At 43.7% G+C, this 20,724-nt stretch overlaps 1 protein-coding gene across 1 annotated transcript; it reads left to right on the forward strand.

Annotated features, from left to right (window-relative positions):
- Positions 1-1,186: 1,186 nt before the first annotated feature.
- LOC147977981 (uncharacterized) lies at positions 1,187-4,033 on the forward strand. Its single transcript, XM_087514612.1, has 3 exons — positions 1,187-1,327; positions 1,490-3,877; positions 3,968-4,033. Exons 1-3 carry the CDS (start codon positions 1,187-1,189, stop codon positions 4,031-4,033), a joined length of 2,595 nt encoding a protein of 864 aa, XP_087370738.1.
- Positions 4,034-20,724: the final 16,691 nt, after the last annotated feature.

Here is a 20,724-nt window from a genome sequence, read left to right on the forward strand (position 1 = left end):
GGTTTAGGGTTTGAAGCCCCCTGAACAGCTTTTGACCAATTGGTCTAAAATGGTCATAAATTTATGACCAATTCTTCGTGGGTCACTGACAGAAGGTCATAAGTTGACATATTTCTTGTAGTGAACCATCAGCCATCAGATACCCACGGGGGTGAGTTCAAGGCCATGTCACACTTGGTGTATGTGGTGTTCCAGAATATCATCATAATCCCATCTCAATCATAATTGATGTTGTGTTGCAAAGTCCTCACTAATACTTTCATGTTTTACGTAGTATTGTCGACTGCAGTCTTAACTGTCCACAACTCAATGCATCTCACTTCAGTTATCTATCCCATCAATGTATAGTGTACGTGCACCATATGGGTTGATTGGCGAATGTTTTAGTGGGTCTAGTGTTGTGAAGAGAATTGAGAGGCAAAAGACACATGTGACATATTTAGGCAATGCGAATTAAACAAGGGTGTCTGCATTTGCTTCCTCTCTACTAGGAAGGTGTTGCCCCACGGCAAACACAGCTTGGTGACAAAGGTTCCCAGATTACAGTGTAATTAATGGACCACCTCGCCATTCGGACCACCGGCCGGTGATTGTATGCACCCAGGGAGAAGGGAGATCGACTGGGCAAGCGGCGAGGGGTTTTAGGTTTGAAGCTTGGTGGCTGAAGGAGGAGGGTTGTGCCGCTGAAGTTCAAGGAGCATGGGAGGAGGGTATGAGGAATGAGGGGGCTACAGTATCCCAGTCTTTGCGGTGTGTGGCGGGAAGGATGAGTAAGTGGCACAAAGAAGTTGTGGGGGAGCTTGAGGGGCGCCTGAGGAAAGCAAAGAGTGATCTGGAGAAGTGTATGTGTGCCCCGGTATCGGAGTACAAAATACGGGAGTAGGCCAGATTGAGGTGTGTGGTGGAACAACTTGAAGAGAAGAAGAATATCAAGGCGCGGCAGCGGTCGCATGTGTCCTGGCTGCGGGATGGGAATAGAAGCACTCAATATTTCATGGCAGTGGCGAATGCTAGAAGGAAAACTAACAAAATAAAGGAGTTGAGGAGGGAGGACGGCTCGGTGGTGAAGGAAGGGGGAGGGCTCTCTGACTATGTTTGTTTGTTTTTTCAGGATCTTTTTACCACTTCGGCTGGATCCAGGATAAATGAACTCATTGAAAAGGTTGACCCTCGGATCACACCGCAAATGAGGAATATACTTGATGCTGAATTCACAAGAGAGGAGGTCAAAGCTGCATTGGATAATATTGGAGATCTCAAAGCGCCGGGCCCGGATGGTATGCCATCGATTGTGTACAAGCGCCATTGGCATTTTATGGGTGATAAGGTAATCGAGGAGGTGCTGGCTGTGTTGAATGGGGGGGGGGCTATGCCTGAGGGATGGAACGATACGATGGTTGTGCTCATCCCAAAATTCAAGAACCCACATCGAATAAAAGATCTCCGTCTGATCAGTTTGTGTAACGTTATTTACAAACTTGTGTCAAAGGTCATTGCAAACAGGCTCAAGATGATCTTGCCAGGTATCATTTTGGAGAACCAAAGCCCTTTTGTTCGGGGGAGATTAATCATGGACAACGTCCTTGTGGCATATGAGCTATCACATTATCTCCTCAATAAGAAACAGGGAAAGCAGGGGGTGGCAGCAGTTAAAGCGGACATGAGCAAGGCCTACGATCGCGTCGAATGGAACTTTGTGCAGGCCATGCTCATTAAACTGGGTTTTAGCAGCGCCTGGGTCCAGCTGATCATGAAGTGCATCACCTCAGTTCGCTATCAAATCAAGGTTAACGGGGAGTTGACACAACAGTTCTGCCCTTCTCGAGGTCTATGGCAAGGAGACCCGGCATCCCCTTATCTGTTCGTCATTTGTGCGGAGGGGCTGTCCGCTCTACTCCATGATGCGGAACGGACTGGAAGAATTAGCGGAGTAAAAATCTGTAATGTAGCACCGGTGGTTTCCCACCTTCTCTTCGCTGACGATTCTGTGTTGCTTCTGAAAGCAAACCAGGAGCAGGGGGCAGCTCTGAAGGAAATCCTAGACCTATATGAGGACTGTTTCGGCCAATGTATTAACACTGAAAAATCAGCCATCATGTTTAGTCCAAACACGCCATCACAAGTGAAAGAGGAGGTGAAAGAGGCTCTACAGATCAGGAGTGAAAGTTCGAATGAGAAATACCTAGGCTTACCCGTGCATGTCGGCCGATCTAGGAAGAAGGCGTTTTCATTTGCGAAAAATGGTATGGCAGGGCGGGTTTATGGATGGAAAGAGAAACTCATCGCGAAGTCAGGCAAGGAAACGCTCGTTACAACCGTGGCCCAAGCAATTCCAACCTTTGCAATGTCTTGCTTCTACTTGACAAAATCGTTCTGCAAGGAACTAAGTGCTCTCATCGGAAATTACTGGTGGAGTCAGCAGGAGAAAGAGCACACAATGCACTGGATCAGCTGGCAGAAGCTGACGGAATCAAAAGCAAGGGGTGGGCTAGGTTTTCGGGATATGTATGGCTTCAATGTTGCAATGCTCTCGTGCCAAATCTGGAGGATTATCCAAAATCCTGACACACTGTGTGCCAAGATGCTGAAAGCAAAGTACTTCCCCAACACGCATGTCCTTGAAGAAGTGCCGAAGGATGGTATATCCTATGCTTGGCGCAGTTTTCTGCATGGACTCGAGTTGTTCAAGGAGGGCTACATCTGGCGTGTCGGTGACGGGGCAGATGTTAACATCTGGTCCGACCCGTGGATCCTGCGCCCGTGGTCTCGACGTGTAATCACACCAAGAGGAGCACATCTCCTGGACCGAGTTCAGGACCTGATAGATCCAACAACAGGAACGTGGGATGAACAGCTTGTTTGGGAGACCTTTTGGGCAGATGACGCACAACATATCCTCAGGATTCCTCTGAGGGAAGGAGTCCAAGACTTCATAGCGTGGCAATATGATAAGAAGGGTCTACACTCGGTTAAAAGTGCATATAAGCTACATGCACAGATCACTAGTAACCAGAATGGAGGAGGCACGGGGCAGAGTGCCGAGCCGGCCGGAAACATGGATTGCACCACTGACGACCAATGGAAAAGGATATGGAAGTTACCATGCCCGAAGAACATTCAGATGTTCGCATGGCGTATGAAACACGAGTCGCTTGCCCTTCGCACCAATATTGAGCACATAGGTATTCCCATAGCTGACACGAAGTGCTTGTTTTGTGGGCGTGTGGATGAAGATGGCGCACACCTGTTCATCAAGTGCAAGCAGGTAAAGCCAGGCTGGAGGGACATGGCTCTGGAGAAGGAGAGAATGGAGTTGGAGGATATTACGTCAGTACATGCAATGTTTGACTATCTTTGGAGACTGGATGAGAAGAAGAGGCTCCTTATCATCATGTTTTGGTGGCTGTGGTGGTCAAACAGAAACAAGCTAAGGGAGGGAGAGCTACCTCTCGAAGCCTTAGTTGTAGCATGGAAGGCCAGATGCTCGATGTTTGAATATCAGAAGCCACCCAAAAAATCGTCACCGGGAAAATGGAGGCCACCAGAGGGGGATATGATTAAGATAAATGTTGATGGGTCCTTTGTGCCTGGTGAAGATTTCGTAGGCTGGGGTGTCGTTGCGAGAACGGCCTCGGGTGACATTGTGGGTGCCCGGGTGGGGAGGCAGGAGAATGTCCGGGATGCGTTTGCTGCGGAAGCTTATGCTCTATCACATGCAGTTTCCTTTGCTGCTGAACTGGGCATCGTTAAAATGGTTCTGGAGACTGACTCTCAACTTCTCATGGAGGCCATGGACCTGCGCAAGGCTGACTCCTCGGCATATGCAGCCATTATTGAGGACACTAAGTACCAGCTCAAGATGTGGTTTTCATCTCATGTAATTCTTTTTTGTCGTCGTTCGGCCAACTCGGTAGCCCACGAACTCGCTAGTTTGGGTCGTCTGTGTAACCCGCACCACTGTATGCAGTGGGAGTCTAATGTACCAGCCACTGTGGCTGCTTGTGCTTTGGCTGATATTAGCCAGCACGGTTAAGTTATAAAGCTCATGCTTTCCTAAAAAAAAGGAAGGTGTTGCCCCTCAAGTGCAAGGGCTTCTAGCAAGCATCAATTTTCCTCGAGTAACCTCAAGGTTACCGAATCCACGAGAGCTACATCATTAACCAAAGATTGGTAGCTGCATGCACAAAGCAAACTTTCTTGTGCCCCCTACAGGGACTAGCGAGGTTGTCAATCCCACTATGTTTGCTAGTTACAAAAGAAACTAAAACACAAAATGTCCAAAGAGTTAATGAAAATAAGCGAGGAAGTAAAAACAAGTAATTAGAAGAACATTGATTGTGGGTGCAACTATATGGAAGATAGGTTCGCTAGTGGTCTCTCTCAATAAGATTCTCAACGGTGTGGTAAAAAAATTAAATTATAATATTTATAAATATGAATTTTCATGGCATAATCAACATATGAGCATCACATCCATAAATTCATAGACCGTTATCCAATGACATCTATAGCTAATACTCCACCTAAGACCGCTATCTAGCATGCATATCAAAGTATTAAGTAACACATAATGTTGCATTAAGTATGATCACATTGAATAGATGATGTATTGTTTCACCCTATGTTAAAAGGACAATTATGCAACAATCTTTTGATCCCTAGAGGCAACAACACCAATACAAACTTTTTTGACTTTCTGTCAATGCGGTAGCTTACTTCATGGTTGAACCCAACTATAGTACACAACTCTCTTTATTGATCAAATCCCAAACTTCATCACAGAACGAGAAAATAGATTGGGTAGCATATACAAATAAGAATTATGCAGCAAAAGAACCAAAAAGATCTCAAGATAATTCATTGGTTTCGGCAACGCCCCTCCTGGGAGCCCGCCATATTTGCTTTTGTTGAGCTGTTGTTACCATCTGCACTCGTTATTGTGCGGTTCGGATCACATTTCGGCGGAGGGCTCATGGGACGCTCCATGTGGATGATTGCAAGCTGTTTTTTTTTTGGAAAGAACAACCGATCCTGCTGGTAGATTGTTGCTCAACTCATTCTCGGATCTCTCAAACCTCTTTTTGTTTGGCTCCAACATATTTAATGGCTTCCTCCACCCCTCGCGAGAGGACCACAGAGGAGCTCATCGCTTTTGGCGGGATTGCAGATCCGGTGTCGGCTGGCAGGCGTGTCAGCAACCGGATCCAGGGATAGCCGGATGCGGACGACCTGCAGCTAGCGCGTGCCAAGAGGTCCGCCATGCTTCATCATGCCGAGACTACTACAGGTACGTCCTTTGATAAAAGTTGTTCAATTTTACACTTCTCTAAGAATGAAATAGTTGATAAGGCAAACAACTTAGGAATTTCTTTGGGATCAAATGAAACTGAGGTCGTCAAATTTGTTAATGACCTTTTAGATTTGGAAGCGGAGAGGGCTTCTGAGATCATTCAAAATCTTGCCTCTATCCAACCTATGAATGAAAATGACATGAATAATTTAGGAATTAATGATCTTGCAAATATATGTAATAATCTGTTGCCTAGTGTCGAGGCTGAGGATGAGGAGAATGTTGAGAACACATATACGGTAGAGCATCTCTTGATGGATGAGGCAGTGTCTGTCATAGATAATACTATCGTCCCGCAGGGTGTTGAGGAGAAGCCCAAACGACCCTGGAAGCAGAAAATTTATCCTACTTCGTTAGTACGCAGAAGTGCTAGAGTTAAGATTAAGAAAAAATTTCATGATGACTTATGAGAGGACTCTTTTGGAATAGCAGAGGTCTAGCAGACTTGGCTAAACAAAGATTCTTAGCAGAGACAACGTTAGAGCATCACTTAGATTTCGTTGCACTTTTGGAAACTGGACGAGATAATTTCACATCCCAATTCCTTCGAACCCTCTCCAGTGGTATAGATTTTGACTGGCACATTCTACCTCCTAGAGGAAGATCCGGCGGGATTTTACTAGGAGTACGGTGTGAGACGTTAGAGGTGCTTAATGTGGTGCAGGGAGACTTTTCGGTTAAATTCAGGGTGAGATCAAAATTGGATGGGTTCCGATGGTCGCTAGTTGCGGTATATGGGGCAGCGCAACCTGAATTTAAACCTGATTTTCTAGAGATGAAAATCTGCCACTACTAGTCGGGGGGGATTTTTAATATCATTAGGAGAAGAGAAGAAAAGAATAATGACAATTTCGATGGACGTTGGTCTATGATGTTTAACATGATTATCGAGAGCCTCAATTTGAGAGAAACTGAGCTTACTAGTAGACAGTTTACATGGGCCAACTCGTTACCTGTTCTGACTTATGAAAAACTGGATAGGGTACTTGCTAGTGTGGAGTGGGAACAAAAATATCCGTTTGTGTCGGTTCATGCAATGCAGAGAGCGATCTCGGATCATACACCATTCTTTTTAGATTCGGGAGAGGCTACCCATGTTGCAAATAAAAATATCTTCTCCTTCGAACAAAGCTGGTTTGAGCGAGAAGGATTTATGGAGATGATTGCACGCGAATGGGCTAAGCCGGTTACGGGAAGGACACATGTCGAGAGATGGCAGAATAAGATTAGACACCTCCGACAATTTCTGAGAGGATGGGCCAGAAATGAGAGTGAGATTTATAAACAAAAAAAGAACGTCTAACTCAACTCATTGAGGCACTAGATGTAAAGGCTGAAACCACTCTCCTTTCTGTTAATGAGCATCGAACCAAGTCTGAGGCTGAGCAAGGCCTACATGCTCTCCTGAGAGAGGAGGAGCTCAAGTGGGCGTTGCGTGCGAAAACGCTTAAGGTTGTCCAAGGGGACGACAACACACAGTTCTTCCATATGGTTGCAAATGGTAAACATAGGAAGAAGAAGATCATACATCTTGAACAGGACGAGGGGACAATAGTGGGGCATGAAAATCTGAAAGCGTATATTTCCAACTATTATAAAAGACTATTTGGACCCCCGAATACATCCACGGTGTCTCTTGATGAGTCTGTTATTGATGATATACCTCAATTACAGGCAGCAGAGAACGATGTTCTCTCTGCACCGTTTACTAAAAAAAAGTTCATCTGGCCATAACCCAAATGAAGCCGAATAAAGCACCGGGACCAGATGGGTTTCTAGCTGAATTCTATAAGAAATGTTGGCATATCATTAAAGATGATCTCATGCCTATGTTTCACGATTTTTTCGATGGCCATTTGGAGTTGTTTCACCTCAACTTTGGCAAGATAACGTTGTTACCTAAGAAGAATGAGGCGGTTCGGATCGAAAATTCCGACCCATTTGTCTGTTGAATGTGAGTTTTAAAATTTTCACAAAGGTAGGAACCAATAGATTGACACAAATTGCTCACTCAGTGGTTCAACCTAGTCAGACTGCTTTCATGCCGGGACGACACATACTAGAAGGAGTGGTCGTCTTACATGAAACACTCCATGAGATTCACTTGAAGAAACTAGACGGGGTTATCTTCAAAGTGAATTTCGAGAAGGCTTATGATAAAGTAAAATGGCCTTTTCTTCAGCAGGTAATGCGCATGAAGGGTTTTAATTAGTGAAACCTGGAGGAACCAAGTGGATACTCAAGTCCAGAAAGGTAGTGTCGGAATTAAGGTGAACGATGACATTGGTCACTACTTCCAGACGCATAAGGGGTTGAGACAAGGGGATTCCATGTCACCTCTTCTGTTCAATATTGTGGCAGATATGTTGGCCGTTATTATTGGCAGGGCCAAGCAGCATGGCCATGTAGATGGTCTAGTTCCTCATCTAGTTGATGGAGGGATGTCCGTTCTACAATATGCTGATGACACTATTCTGTTCATGGAACATGACATGGCTAAGGCACGTAACATGAAACTTATCTTGTGTCTATTCGAACAATTGTCTGGCTTAAAAATCAATTTTCATAAGAGTGAGGTGTTCTGTTTTGGGAAGGCCAAAGACGAGGAACATACATACAGACAATTGTTTGGATGCGAATTAGGTGCCTTACCGTTCAGTTACTTGGGTATTCCGATTCATCACCGTAAGTTATCCAATAAAGAATGGAAATGTATTGAAGAACGAATTGAAAAGAAACTCAGCTGCTGGAAGGGCAAGCTGATGTCATACGGAGGTTGGCTAGTTTTGATTAACTCAGTATTGACTAGCATGCCAATGTTTTTACTTCCGTTCTTCGAAATTCCGAAAGGGGTCCGAAAGCGATTTGATTTCTTTAGATCTCGTTTCTTTTGGCAGTCTGATGAGGCCAAGAGGAAATACCGCCTCGCGCGATGGGATATCCTTTGTCGACCTAAAGACCAAGGGGCTCTAGGTATTGAGAACTTGAAAATTAAGAATAAATGTCTTATGAGCAAATGGTTGTATAGGTTAGAGACAGAGCCGGAGGGCATGTGGTCTCAAATCCTACGCAATAAGTATTTACACTCGAAAACACTAGCCCAGGTTACAATCAGACCGACTGATTCGCCGTTCTGGAAGGGACTTATGAGAACGAAGGATATGTTCTTTCATAGGGTCAAATTCTTGGTTGGCAACGGGATGTCAACAAGATTTTGGGAAGATACATGGTTAGGAGAGACGCCTCTGGCATTACAATATCCCACCCTATACAATATTGTGCAACGTAAGGAGGATTACGTAGGTATCGTCCTTCAAACTATTCCCTTGAACATCCAGTTCAGACGTACGTTAGTGGGTGAGAGATGGACAACCTGAATGCACTTGGTTCGGAGATTGATTGAAGTTCGACTCTTCGACATGCCAGACTCAACACAATGGAAGTTAACTAAAAATGGGATATTTACGGTGAAATCTTTTTATTCAGATCTGATCAATTATGGCCCCCTCTCTAGGTCACTACATATATGGAAGGTTAAGGTTCCTTTGCGCAATAAATTTTTTATGTGGTTTGTCCACAAGCAAGTAATATTCACAAAGGACAACTTACTTAAGAGGCGATGGGTAGACAATTCGCGGTGTTGTTTTTGTGCTCAGAATGAGACAATGCAACATTTATTCCTTGAATGCCCACTTGCCAAGTAACTTTGGAGAACGTTTCATATAGCTTTTAATACCAATCCTCCAGTAGATATTGCGTCTTTGTTTGGGACGTGGTTAGCTGGGGTTGAACATATCACGACAGCTCATATTCGGATTGGAATATGTGCGTTATTATGGGTTATATGAAAGCGCAGAAATGATATGATTTTTAACAGACAACACAACTTAACTTTTTTGCAGGTTATCTTCAGAGCTGCAGCTTGGATCTGTACGTGGTCCTTACTCACTCCTATGGACTCCAGGAAGCCTTTGGTTACTGGGTGCAACAAATGGGAGATGGTGGCTCGGGTTATATTCAACCGGTTTGGATGGCGTTCGCATAACAGGATAGGAGTCTAGAGAGCTTATCCTTATTATCACCGTATCGGTTATCTTTGTCCGCTTGTAATTTTCAGGTTTATATACTCTATTTTGCTCCGGTTGCGAGCTGTAAGACCTTTACGATAATACTCTCTGGATTTTTAATAAGAGGGTCGCATGCATCATCATGATGCAGAGGTCGGGGGTATACCTCCATTTCCAAAAAATGGATAGCATTGCCATGTACCGAACAAGGTTGTGGGCTTTGACACTGCTTTCCCTCTTCTCATGGATGCAAACTCTGTCACATGGGCTAGACGTGGGCCTACCACGTCACAAGTCAGCCTATTCGACCCGTGAAAGGGAAAAAAGCAGGCCCATCAAGCAAGACGCCTCAGTTTTCACCCCCAAAAAATCACACATGTTACTCTGAACGTACAATGCTCAACAAAGTGAGAAACCGGAAATGTATTCCATATTCCGTCACGTCTGTTCTTTGTCTTGTGCCAAAATAGCGCAAGTCAAACCGATAGGATGGTAGGTATATACTCCTCGATCGGTCGATGTAATATACTTCCTTCGTTTCTTCATGTAAGATGTATTATTATTAACACGGTGATCAAGTCACATAATTATAGACAAGTTAGGATGAAATTACCCTTGACAAATTTCTTAGTTAGTGACAAGTAAATCAGTTAGTCCAAAAAAGTAAGAGATGCATGCAATCGACAGAGAGATACTTTCTTTTTTGCTACAACAGAATATACAGACAATTGGAAGAGGGATACTTTCCTTTTTTTAGAGGGCTAACAAGGGAATTATGTGGAATTTGAAGAAGTGCATCTTACATTTTAGTAAAAAATAAATACATTTTATATAAAAGAACGGGCGGAGAAACACCCATCACAAAGTGAAAAGGAGAGGTATAAAAGCAGAGGAAAGAAAGAAGGGTCATGTGTGTGGGGCTCCGGGCACATGCTACACTACTCGCATTGATTGGATCATATGGGCACACCCTGCACATTTTGGTGTCTGTGCTGCGCCGCACCGACGCCGTGTCACTTTCTTTCTACCCCTCTGATTTGGGACATGAAAACTATTCCTTGTCGACGTTGTCCATCTCGATCCGAGCATGCCTTTTCTCCATCGCACCATTCTTTTTTTTTGAGGGGTCCATCGCACCATTCTGCAGGTAACCAAGGATACTTTGCTTGCCATTACAAGTGAGTGAAGGACTTGGTAGCGTGTAAACAGAGAGGTTCGAGCCTTTGATGTAGCTGCTGCCGTATTACGGGTGACCGAGCGAAGTACTTGGAGTAGTTCAATATGTATATATATATATATATATATATATATATATATTTTGGGGGGGGGGGGGGTATGAATTGGTACACCAGGTCCTTCGAGTTTAATATTCCCTCCATTCCATACTAAGTACCGTAGTTTTAGTTGACGGAGTATCATCTTGAAAAAATGTCTAAGTTTTCATCTTGTTGAAAAATAAAATTCAGTAGTCGATCACATAGGCGATGCTATTTATATTAACCACGAGTTGGTGACATCGACTATGGTACTGTCGCGCTGATCCTGAACTACCGCGATTATTTATAGATGTTAAACATAGATAAAAAAGGATTTCCTCGCTTTTATATTATAAAGCATAACATGTTGTCACATGCACAAACATGTGTTGATGCGCTCATCATTCATCTGAGTCGGATGGCATAAACAAATTGAACAACACATGCAGTTAATTAAGTTCACACAAGCCTCTCGACTACAATTTTTTAGGGAAAACTTCCAATCTATTTATCAATATTAATGGCAGTAAAAAACACCAAAAATAATAAAAACTTACATCTAGGTCGATTCAGATGCAAACATGAGAAATATCCTTGTCTAGGCTGCACACATCCATGTTGCTGAGCGATTAATCAAGATGCGCCGCAACCGGAACAAACTAAAGGGGCCGGTGCCCTAGAAAGCAAAATGAAAGTATCGAAGAAAGGAAAGATTTAAAGCCAAGCAATTACGGAGATCCGAAAGCGACCTAGGCGGAGGGCCATTTTTCCGATGTGTCGCGCCTACCCGCAGCTTAATGGCATTGATCTTTCTTTTTGGACGCCGATAACTGCCACATGTGTGGGTGTTAAGAAATCTGCCCACACGTTCTGTGTGGTGTCTAAGAGGATCAGCCCACACGTCTGTGTGTGGGCAAAACAATTAGCGCCCATATGCTTTTTTTTCCCCTCCCGGTCCCTCTTACACGCGTGCGTGTGGACAAAATAGATAACGCCCACACGCCCAGTACGTCAGGCCTCGTATCTCGTGGTCCCGCACACCCCATGTGTCACTTTACCGCGCGCCCGCAGTTGCCATGGGCCGAACCCTCGTCCATGTTCGTTTAAGTGCAGTTGCCATATCGCTGAACTACGGTTGCCATGTCGGACAACTGCAGTTGCCATGTTTGCTCAACTGTAGTTGCCATCTCAGGTCAAAGTTCCAGATTGCCATTTTTTGGACAACTACAGTTGTTGCCATGTGTGGTCTGGTCTACTGCAGTTGTCATGATTTTAAAACTTTAGGAGTTGCCACCTACTAACACTAGGCAGTTACCATGTAGCGCTACAGAAAAGGCATGGCAAAAAACATGTTCAGGTAAAAGAGAGAGTTGCCATGTGCTCACAAGCACGCTAGGGCAGTTGCCATTTAAAAAGAAAGAGTTGACATCTGCTTACGTACACGCTAGGGCAGTTTGCCATGTACCATGCAAAATATATGGCAACTGACATGTTCGGATGAAAAAAAAAGAGTTGTCATCTACTTGCAATCATACTAGGGCAGTTGCCATGTACACTGCAAAACGCATGGCAACTGGTAGTTTGGGTGTGGGAGAGGGGGGGGTGTGGGCGAGATGGCAAACGCCCACACACCAGCCCTTGTGCGTGACTAAAAAATTGATGTGTGGGCGAACTGCTAAACACCCACACATCTGCCCCTCCAAGTGGTAAAACGGATGTGTGGGCGACCTCTCTCACACACCACACACGAGTTGTCCTACGTGACATACAAAATCAGCTAATTCATGCCAAAATTCGTGCAGAAGTTATTAGACGGTGATGAAGGCGTATGGACGAGTTGGCTAACGCTCACACGTGTGGGCGTTAACATTTTCGTTCCTTTTTCCACAACCATGGCATCGATCTCTCTGATGCGACTGCGGCAGCGCACTGCGCGCCAAGGTACCCGGCCGCTCCTTTTCCCAGCGCTTTAGTTCCTATATATACTTGTGTTTGTGTGATCACACCGGATTCGCTCAAGCAGATGGACCTGGAGTTAGTTCGGAGCATATATTATTGCCGCACGCACAAAAGCTATTTGTAAGTAAAACGACAGTATCCGAGGAAAGTTGCTGTAAATTGCCCAGCAGCTTCCGGATGAAGGGGCATAGAGTTCGAGAAAGGAGATGCCACAGCGCTGGTTGATAGACAGACCAAAGCAGCTACGCTTGTAGAACTAGAGCTGATGGCATTTCCTGTCTAGTTTAGTTTAGGTCCCAGCTAGATGGGGTTAACTGAGCATCTGAGATGGACTGCTTTTCACGGATGTTTAATTAGCAGTACCTAGTACTACAACTTGAACTTGAGTGGAAAGCCAACTTGGTATTAAGATCATTGTGTTTAAGTTCATCTTATTAAATGACTAGATGAGTTAAGCCAACTTGTAGTACTGAATCTTATTGAGGACACTACGCTTTTGGCAGCAGAAATCAAGGGGAAGTTTAATGGTTGGATAACGCCAACGCTACATCATCATAAACATCCGCAGCAATGGATCAATACATGGATGCCAAGCGTGTCAGTCAGAGTTTGATCAAGCAGAATGTCTGCGACGATATGAGTGGGCTGGCCCCAAATAATTTCATCATGGGATCAGGACAGGAGTCACCCATGATGTCTGGTCGACCTTCTCTCACACGTAGTACGTACGTACTCGAGCACAGCATGCAGCACGCCAGCACTACCTAGCTACTTGTCCTAGCCAGTTTAGTGATCACCTTATCAAAGGGTATAGATCAAATCAACATGGCCAACTTTAATCTGTCGTCCGACGGTTTTGTTGTCTGCAGCAACTTCTCTTTAATCTGTTCGGCATGAGTGCCCGGGCGACCAGAAACAGAAAGTAGAGGTCCAACGTACGTCGTCGAAAAAGAAGGGTCCGTTTGCTGAAACAATCCTGCAATTTTGAGAAACTAGATCATACGGTAAAATATATAGCTGTAGGCTGTACATACTCTTTTGGTTAGATCTAAAGGCGGAAAATTCGGTGGCTAATGATATATGCGTGAACCATACTAGATTTGACCAACTACCTCCTCTATCTTTTGACAGCCCATCTTTTTGTCTCAGTAGAGTCTCAGTGTCATATTCAGCCCTCTTCCCCATTACTTAAAAAAAGTGAATCACCAGTTCAGATACAACATACTATCATTATTGCCTGAACAATTAGACAGCCAACCCATAATCGTAACGACCCAATTGCAAGCATGGCATCTCTACGGCAATCAGTACAAGTAATAGTTAGTAGTACCCAACCAAAAGGCATTTTCGTACCCACTAGCACTAGTAGGTTATGTAATTCAAGTAGGTGTCCATTTTTTTCTGAATAAAAATAGGTGCCATCCTATTCGGTAAACCGGATGATTCTTTCGAACAAAGCACCTGCCACAGCTTTAACCTTTAATCCTAGTGAAGTACATATAAATCTTTTCAGGTCCCAGGATAATTTATTATGCTGCAAGTGTCGATGCAGAACAATACTTTGTTGAGCAGCTTTTGGTTCATGGCAGAATACAGACCGAATGGCCGATCCACCGAAACAACACACAGTTTAATACTTTGATTTGGGGCTTGTCTTGTTGTGCCCCCAGCATGATTCTATGACTTATTGTACTTGACTTTGTGACTTTGGATGCTTGGTGGTATGCTTTATAATATAAAGCGGGGGGAAAACCCTTTTTCTCAATACTTGGACAGCATCTATTATTTGAAACAGTACCTTTAATTTGCGCCGCCCTTTTCTACTCCAGGTGTTTCGGTGCTCGATCCCGTTTTGTCACCAGATAGATACTTTCTCGAGAGCACTAGCTTGCACTTTATTTCCACTTCCTCTTCGGCTTATCTACAGACGGGCACGCATGACTGGATACGCCTTTTGGATTTTGCTGGATCAATTGCGGTCCGAAAAATCCACCTACTATCTATCTTTGTCTCTCTTCCACAAGCGCCAACTCCGTGCTTCCATTTTCCTGATCGATCTAAAGCCTAAAGCCAAAGCCCGTCGACATCAGTGGCTCCAGCAGCAGCACTGGAATAGATGCCGGCACTTGGCACATCTCCAGGTTCAAAAAAGGATGAGATTGTCAATTCCAAGGGTAATTCGTGCGATCGACCAATCGTAGTGAAGCAAGCAAAAGAGAAATGACGGAATATTATGTCTAGGAGCTGCCGGATGTAGTGGATCCATCGATCATATCAACTTGCTTGCTGGCTTTGCAAATGTGACAACACTTGACCACATATCAAGAGATAATAGGGGTGCCTCTCTTTCTCTAGGTGGCATTTGTTTTACAGAGGACTAGTACTGGTCGGTTAGTGGGCATAATTTTCTAGAGACGAAGCCAATTGACTTGGAAATTTTGTTCTCAGAAAAGCTACAACTTGTTAAATTTCTTGTGGCATCTTCCTAACTTTGATTGTTAGTATGTGGATGGACATACGACTTGCATTGGCCGAGGGATATATCGACAAAGCGGGACATGTATAGCCGCGTGACACGTGGAAGATCACGTCGATCTGAACTTGGGAAGGAAGACACAGCTAATTCTATACACAAAAGAGATGACACATTACTTCACATTATTTTTTCATCCCAGCTCCAGACATCACCTTGAACTTACTGTAAAAAAATAAGAACTTATGTATGTCTGTGCGGAGGCTTCGTTGATGGACATGATCATTCTTGATTGAGCAACTTGTTTGATTTGTTTATTACATTGTTGTTGTTGGTTAAGACTCCAGAGTTGGTCGTGTGTTGCAATGACGATGTCTCCTGGGGGTTTAGGGTTTCCCCGCCACCAGCTGGCGCTGCTGCTGATTTGCGTTGTCTCCTATGGCCTTAGGGACATGGAGGCGCGGAGGATGCCGACCCTTGCCGGTGGATGGGCTCATGCTTTGGTTTTAGGTGGTTTCTGAGTCACTTTAGGGTTTGTGTCCTGCTCAGAAAGGCGAGGCAGTGGCGGCTCCCTGGAGATGGAATAAGATTCTCTTCGCCTAGCCCCCCCCCCCCCCGGTCCCAATTGTGCGTCTCATGTCGTCGGAGGGTGTATGGAGGTGTGTCTTTGATGGATCTCACAGGATTCGGTGGGTTTTTTTTTCGGTGGATCTGCGTGGATCCGGTCTTCGTTCGTCTGCGTCCATGTGTCTACAGGTTGGATCCTTCCACCCTATGCTTCTCTTCATCGGCACGGGTTGTTATTCTGCTGCGCTGGTCCTTTGTGGCCTTAGCAAAGATTTCCCGGCTCCGATGAGGGAGGGGCGATGATGGCGTGCCTTCGGCTCGCTCGAGTGCTCGTAGCCATCGCTAGGTGGTCTATGGAAATGTATGTATTTTTTGTTACTTGTCATGTTCTTTTACTACCACGTTGTTCGATGTATAGGTCCGAAGTTTTCCCCCAAAAAATAAAGTAATGCATGCACGATTTATAAGGATGTTGTGTTGAGATTTGAACCACAATTAAAGCAACATGCAATTCTTTACATGTGTCACTTATCAAGAGACATCACCAATTCTTTCAAGTAAATAAAATTGAATATAAAATAAGTGTTTTGGTAAATAAAACTAATGCTAGGCTCAAGAGTACCTAGCTGCCTGAGTGTTTCCATCAGTTCCCCTTTCCTCTAGAGGCTACTCGACACATGGGGCGGGTGGAACCGAGATAATTGCCAGAGTACTGGCTAACTTCCTACTATCATTTTACCACCCGCAAAAAAGTACCACATATTTTTTTAGTTTTTTCATGTCCCCGGTGATGGTGTCTCCGTGGTGGAGGCAACATCAAACTTAATAAAAGTCTCATGACTATATGTTCCTGATCTTGTTGTCGTAATGGCCAAGGTCACTATTACCAAAAACCCGTGGTGTTATAGCTTTGCTTATTAACGGCTACCAGGGTGGCGGATTATAGTCTGACGCTATGACCCAACTGGGTGGTGGCAGTGGCACGGTGGTGTAAAAAAACTGGTATGTGATTTTACCGTGTCATTATTTTATGCTCCTAATCTTCATACTATAGCATGACGAGGAAGCGGTGACTCAATCGCTCGCTTTGTATGAGTGTGCCATCGGTTGTAGTATGCTCAATGATCCCATGGATCTTAAATACCTTTCATGTTAGTCTATATGATGCTTGTTGTGTCCACTGAAGTTTTTTTTCTTCGGAAATATTGAGAATATTAAGATGCAAAAATGAAACTTGAAACAATAGCTTCAAAATATGTAATTTTATGTTTTATCATTACTTTTTTTTGTGATTACTTCGGTTGGTTTGTTCGATAAATATTTTATCTAGTTAGTTAATTTATGCAAGAAAATAATAAAAATGAAAATCTAATCATAAAATTAAGTTGTAAGATTATACTCGCATAAACAATATACACTTCAATAGAACTACATGCATGACTTGATGACTAGGCACAAATAAATAAGGACGTGCATTTTTTTTCAAACATGCAAGGGAGGCCGGTGGTGTGCATCACATTATAAAGAATTTAAAAAGGCTAAATATGTCTATTACAAACTTAAATTATGCTAAATCATATATGATACTCAATTTTATTAGTGACTACTTTTTGGATAGATATTTTTTATTCCATTATGATCATTCATATCGACATTCATTATATATGAATCACGTTTTGCTCTTATTCAATTTCTTACATGAATGATGAAATATGAATAACAGTTTCCACGCTTACTCACAATACTTTAGAACTGAGAAGCTCATCACAAAACCATTACAATCATTACGTAAAACATTATTGGACTTGAATCCATCAATACTAGTTTGGTATTTACCAAAACTAATATCACATAAGTAAATAGTTTACTTGAAACTTTCATGATGGTACCATGTATTTCTCTATTTCACTAGTAGCCCTATATTGTTGGATTAAAATAAGGTGGCAACCATCAAAATATATTGTGCATAGCATCTTTATTATTGAATACTCTTTACAAATATCTTATCTCTACATTCATTAGCATCTGACATCAAGGATATCTGTATATTAATTCTAGAACCTTTCTGTAAAAAAACCCTTTCAGCGGTATGGTGTCCTTGTCAACTACGAGGTGTTTATGACGACTTCGTCAATCTCAACATCTGCCGGCTTAGTCCCTCAGAGGTGCTCATGGGGATAGGGAGTGTGCCCGTGCATTCATAAGGGTGACTGTCAGTGTGCGTATGTGACCGTCTGCATCTATACCGTGTTTCTAAAACAATGATGATGATGATACTGATGATATTAAAGATCGTTTATGTGATAATAGTGATGAGGAACAAGAGAGAGGGCAGGATGAAGAGAGCAGCGGACTTGGAAGATATCACAAACCCAGTTTAGCAAATAGTAATTAGAAGTTGATTGTGCATCATTATCATTGCATTTCACCATTTGGTTAATTTGAAAATGAGGATAATTCAAAACCTTACAGTAATGCTTTGAAATGCCTAAGAAATTTAATGCATTAGTGCAAAGTCCTAAATGAATCACGAAATATTTAGCATATCTTCCCCTATATATGTGGAGTATTGTGTACATTTTTATAAATTTTGGAAAAAATAACGGTTCAATACATGGATGTCAAGCGTGTCAGTCAGAGTTTGATCAAGCAGAATGTCTGTGACGGTAAGTGGGATGGACCCAAATAATCTCATCATGGGATGAGTCGCCCATGATCTCTGCTCGAGCTTCTCTCACGGTCACACATACGCACTTGAGCACAGCATGCTGCACGCCAGCACTACCTAGCTAGTGATCATCTTTTCTCTCTCCCTCTCTCGAAAAAGGCTGAATATCATCTTATCATAGGCATAGATGGAATCAACATGGCCAACTTTAATCTGTCGACCGATGGATCAATGGTTTTGTTGTCTGGAACAACTTCTTTTTAATTTGTTCGGCGTGATTGCCCGGCCGACCAGAAAGCTGAGGTCCAACATACGTCGCCGAAAAAGAAGGGTCCATTTGCTGCAACAATCCCACAATGTTGAGAGACTAGATCAGCTCAAATAGTAGTACATATGGGATATGGTATCCTTTGGTTGGACCTAAAGGCGGAAAATTCGGTGGCTATTAAACTATGACGTTGAGTTCACCTCGTGCTTTCATTAGCTTAAGCATGGCATCTCTAGGGCAATCAGTACAAGTAGTAGTCACCCACTAGCAGCGGTAGGCTACGTAATTCAAGTACGGTAAACCGGATGATTTCTTTCGATCGAAGCACATGCTACTGCTTTAATCCTAGTGAAGTACAGATATGTATGCTAGTAAGATCTTTTCAAGTCCCAGGATAATATGTTATGCTGCAAGTGTCGATGCATACCTTAACAATGTTGTGATGGGAAGCTTTTTCGTTTATGATTGATCCACTCAAGCAAGGCCTTGCTTAATTTGTCCAGAGGGTTAAACTAAAAATCAATTTGCATGGCTGGGACAGCATCTATCATCTAAGACCGCACCTTTAATCTCTGCCGCTCTTTTTCTGCTCTAGGTGTTTCAGTGTTCGATCCCGTTTTGTCACGATTGGGTTTGCAGAGCACTGGCTAGCACTTTGGTCCTTCTCCTCGTCGGCTTATCTACAGACGTGCAAGCATGATTGGATGCACTTTTGCCTTTTGCTGTGGATCAATTTAGATCAATTCTGGTCGGGAAAATCAGTCCTCCTATAGCTATGTATCTTTGTCTCTCTTCCACAAGTGCCAACGCCGTGCTTTCATTTGGCTAATCGATCAAGAGCACTACTAGCCAGCTAAAGCCAAGGCCCGTCCACATCAGTGGCTCCAGCAACAGCACTAGAGTAGATGCCTGCACTTGGCGCATCTCCAGCTTCAGGAAAAGATGAGAATTGTCAATTCCAAAGCTAATTCATGCGATCGACCGATCGTATCAAGTGAAGAAAGGAAAAGAGGAATGAGGGAATATTATGTCCAGGAGGTGCTGCTCCTAGGGTCATACATCGATCATATCAACTTGCTTGCTGGCTTTGCAAATGTGACTGCCCTTGACCTCTTCTCTACAGATAATAGGGGTGCCTCTCTCTCTTTTACCGATGACTAGTACTGGTCGGTTAGTGGGTACAATTTTCTAGAGGAGACGAACCCGTCAATGTTGAAATTTTGCTCTCGGAAAAGGTACAGCTTGTTAAATTCCTTGTGTCAACTTCCTAACGTCAATGGATTAGTATTTGGATGTACATATGACTTGCATTAGTGGCCGATGGATATATTGACAGAGTGGGACATGTATAGCCGTGTGTGTCGTGCAAGATCACGTCGATCCGAACATGGAAGGAAGGAACACTGTTATTTATATACGCAAAAGAGACGACAAACTTCGCATTATTTTTCCATCCCAGCTCCGGATGTCACCTTGAATTTACCGCGATAAATAAGAACTTTGTATGTGTGTGTGTGGAGGTTTCGTTGATGGAGATGATCCGTTTTGATTGAGCAACTTGTTTGGTTTGTTTATTTCATTGTTTATGTTGGTTCAGACTCGATAGTTGGTCATGCTTGCAATGATGTCTCCCGGGTGTTTAGGGTATCCCCTCCTCCGGTCGGCGCGGCCATTGTTCTTTGTCCTCTCCTGCGCCATAATGGCCATGGAGGCGTGGTGGACCCTGGCCCTTGCTAGTGGAAGGGCCCATGCTTTGTGATTAGGTGTTTTTCCGAGTCTGTTTAGGATTTGTGTTCTACTCAAGAAGCTGAGGCGGCGGCGGCTCCTTAAAAACGGAATAAGGTTCTTCCTGTCTAGCCCTCGTTCCGGCCGTGCGTCTTGCATGGTCGGAAGGTGTGTGTCTCCAGCGGATCTCGCGGTGTTCGGTTGGTGTTTATTTTTTATGGATCTACGTGCATTCGGTCTTTGTTTGTCCGCTTTCACGTGTCTACAGGTTGGATTCTTCCGATCTACGTTTTTTTTCATCGGCGGTGATTGTTGTTCTAGTGCACTGGTCCTTTATGGCCTTAGCACGAGGACTTCCCAGCTGTCTACTACAAAAGCTTTGCCCGGTTCG

The sequence above is a fragment of the Triticum urartu genome, chromosome 3A (genome assembly GCF_056163025.1).
Source record: "Triticum urartu cultivar PI428250 chromosome 3A, HENAU_Tu73, whole genome shotgun sequence".
NCBI lineage: Eukaryota > Viridiplantae > Streptophyta > Magnoliopsida > Poales > Poaceae > Triticum > Triticum urartu.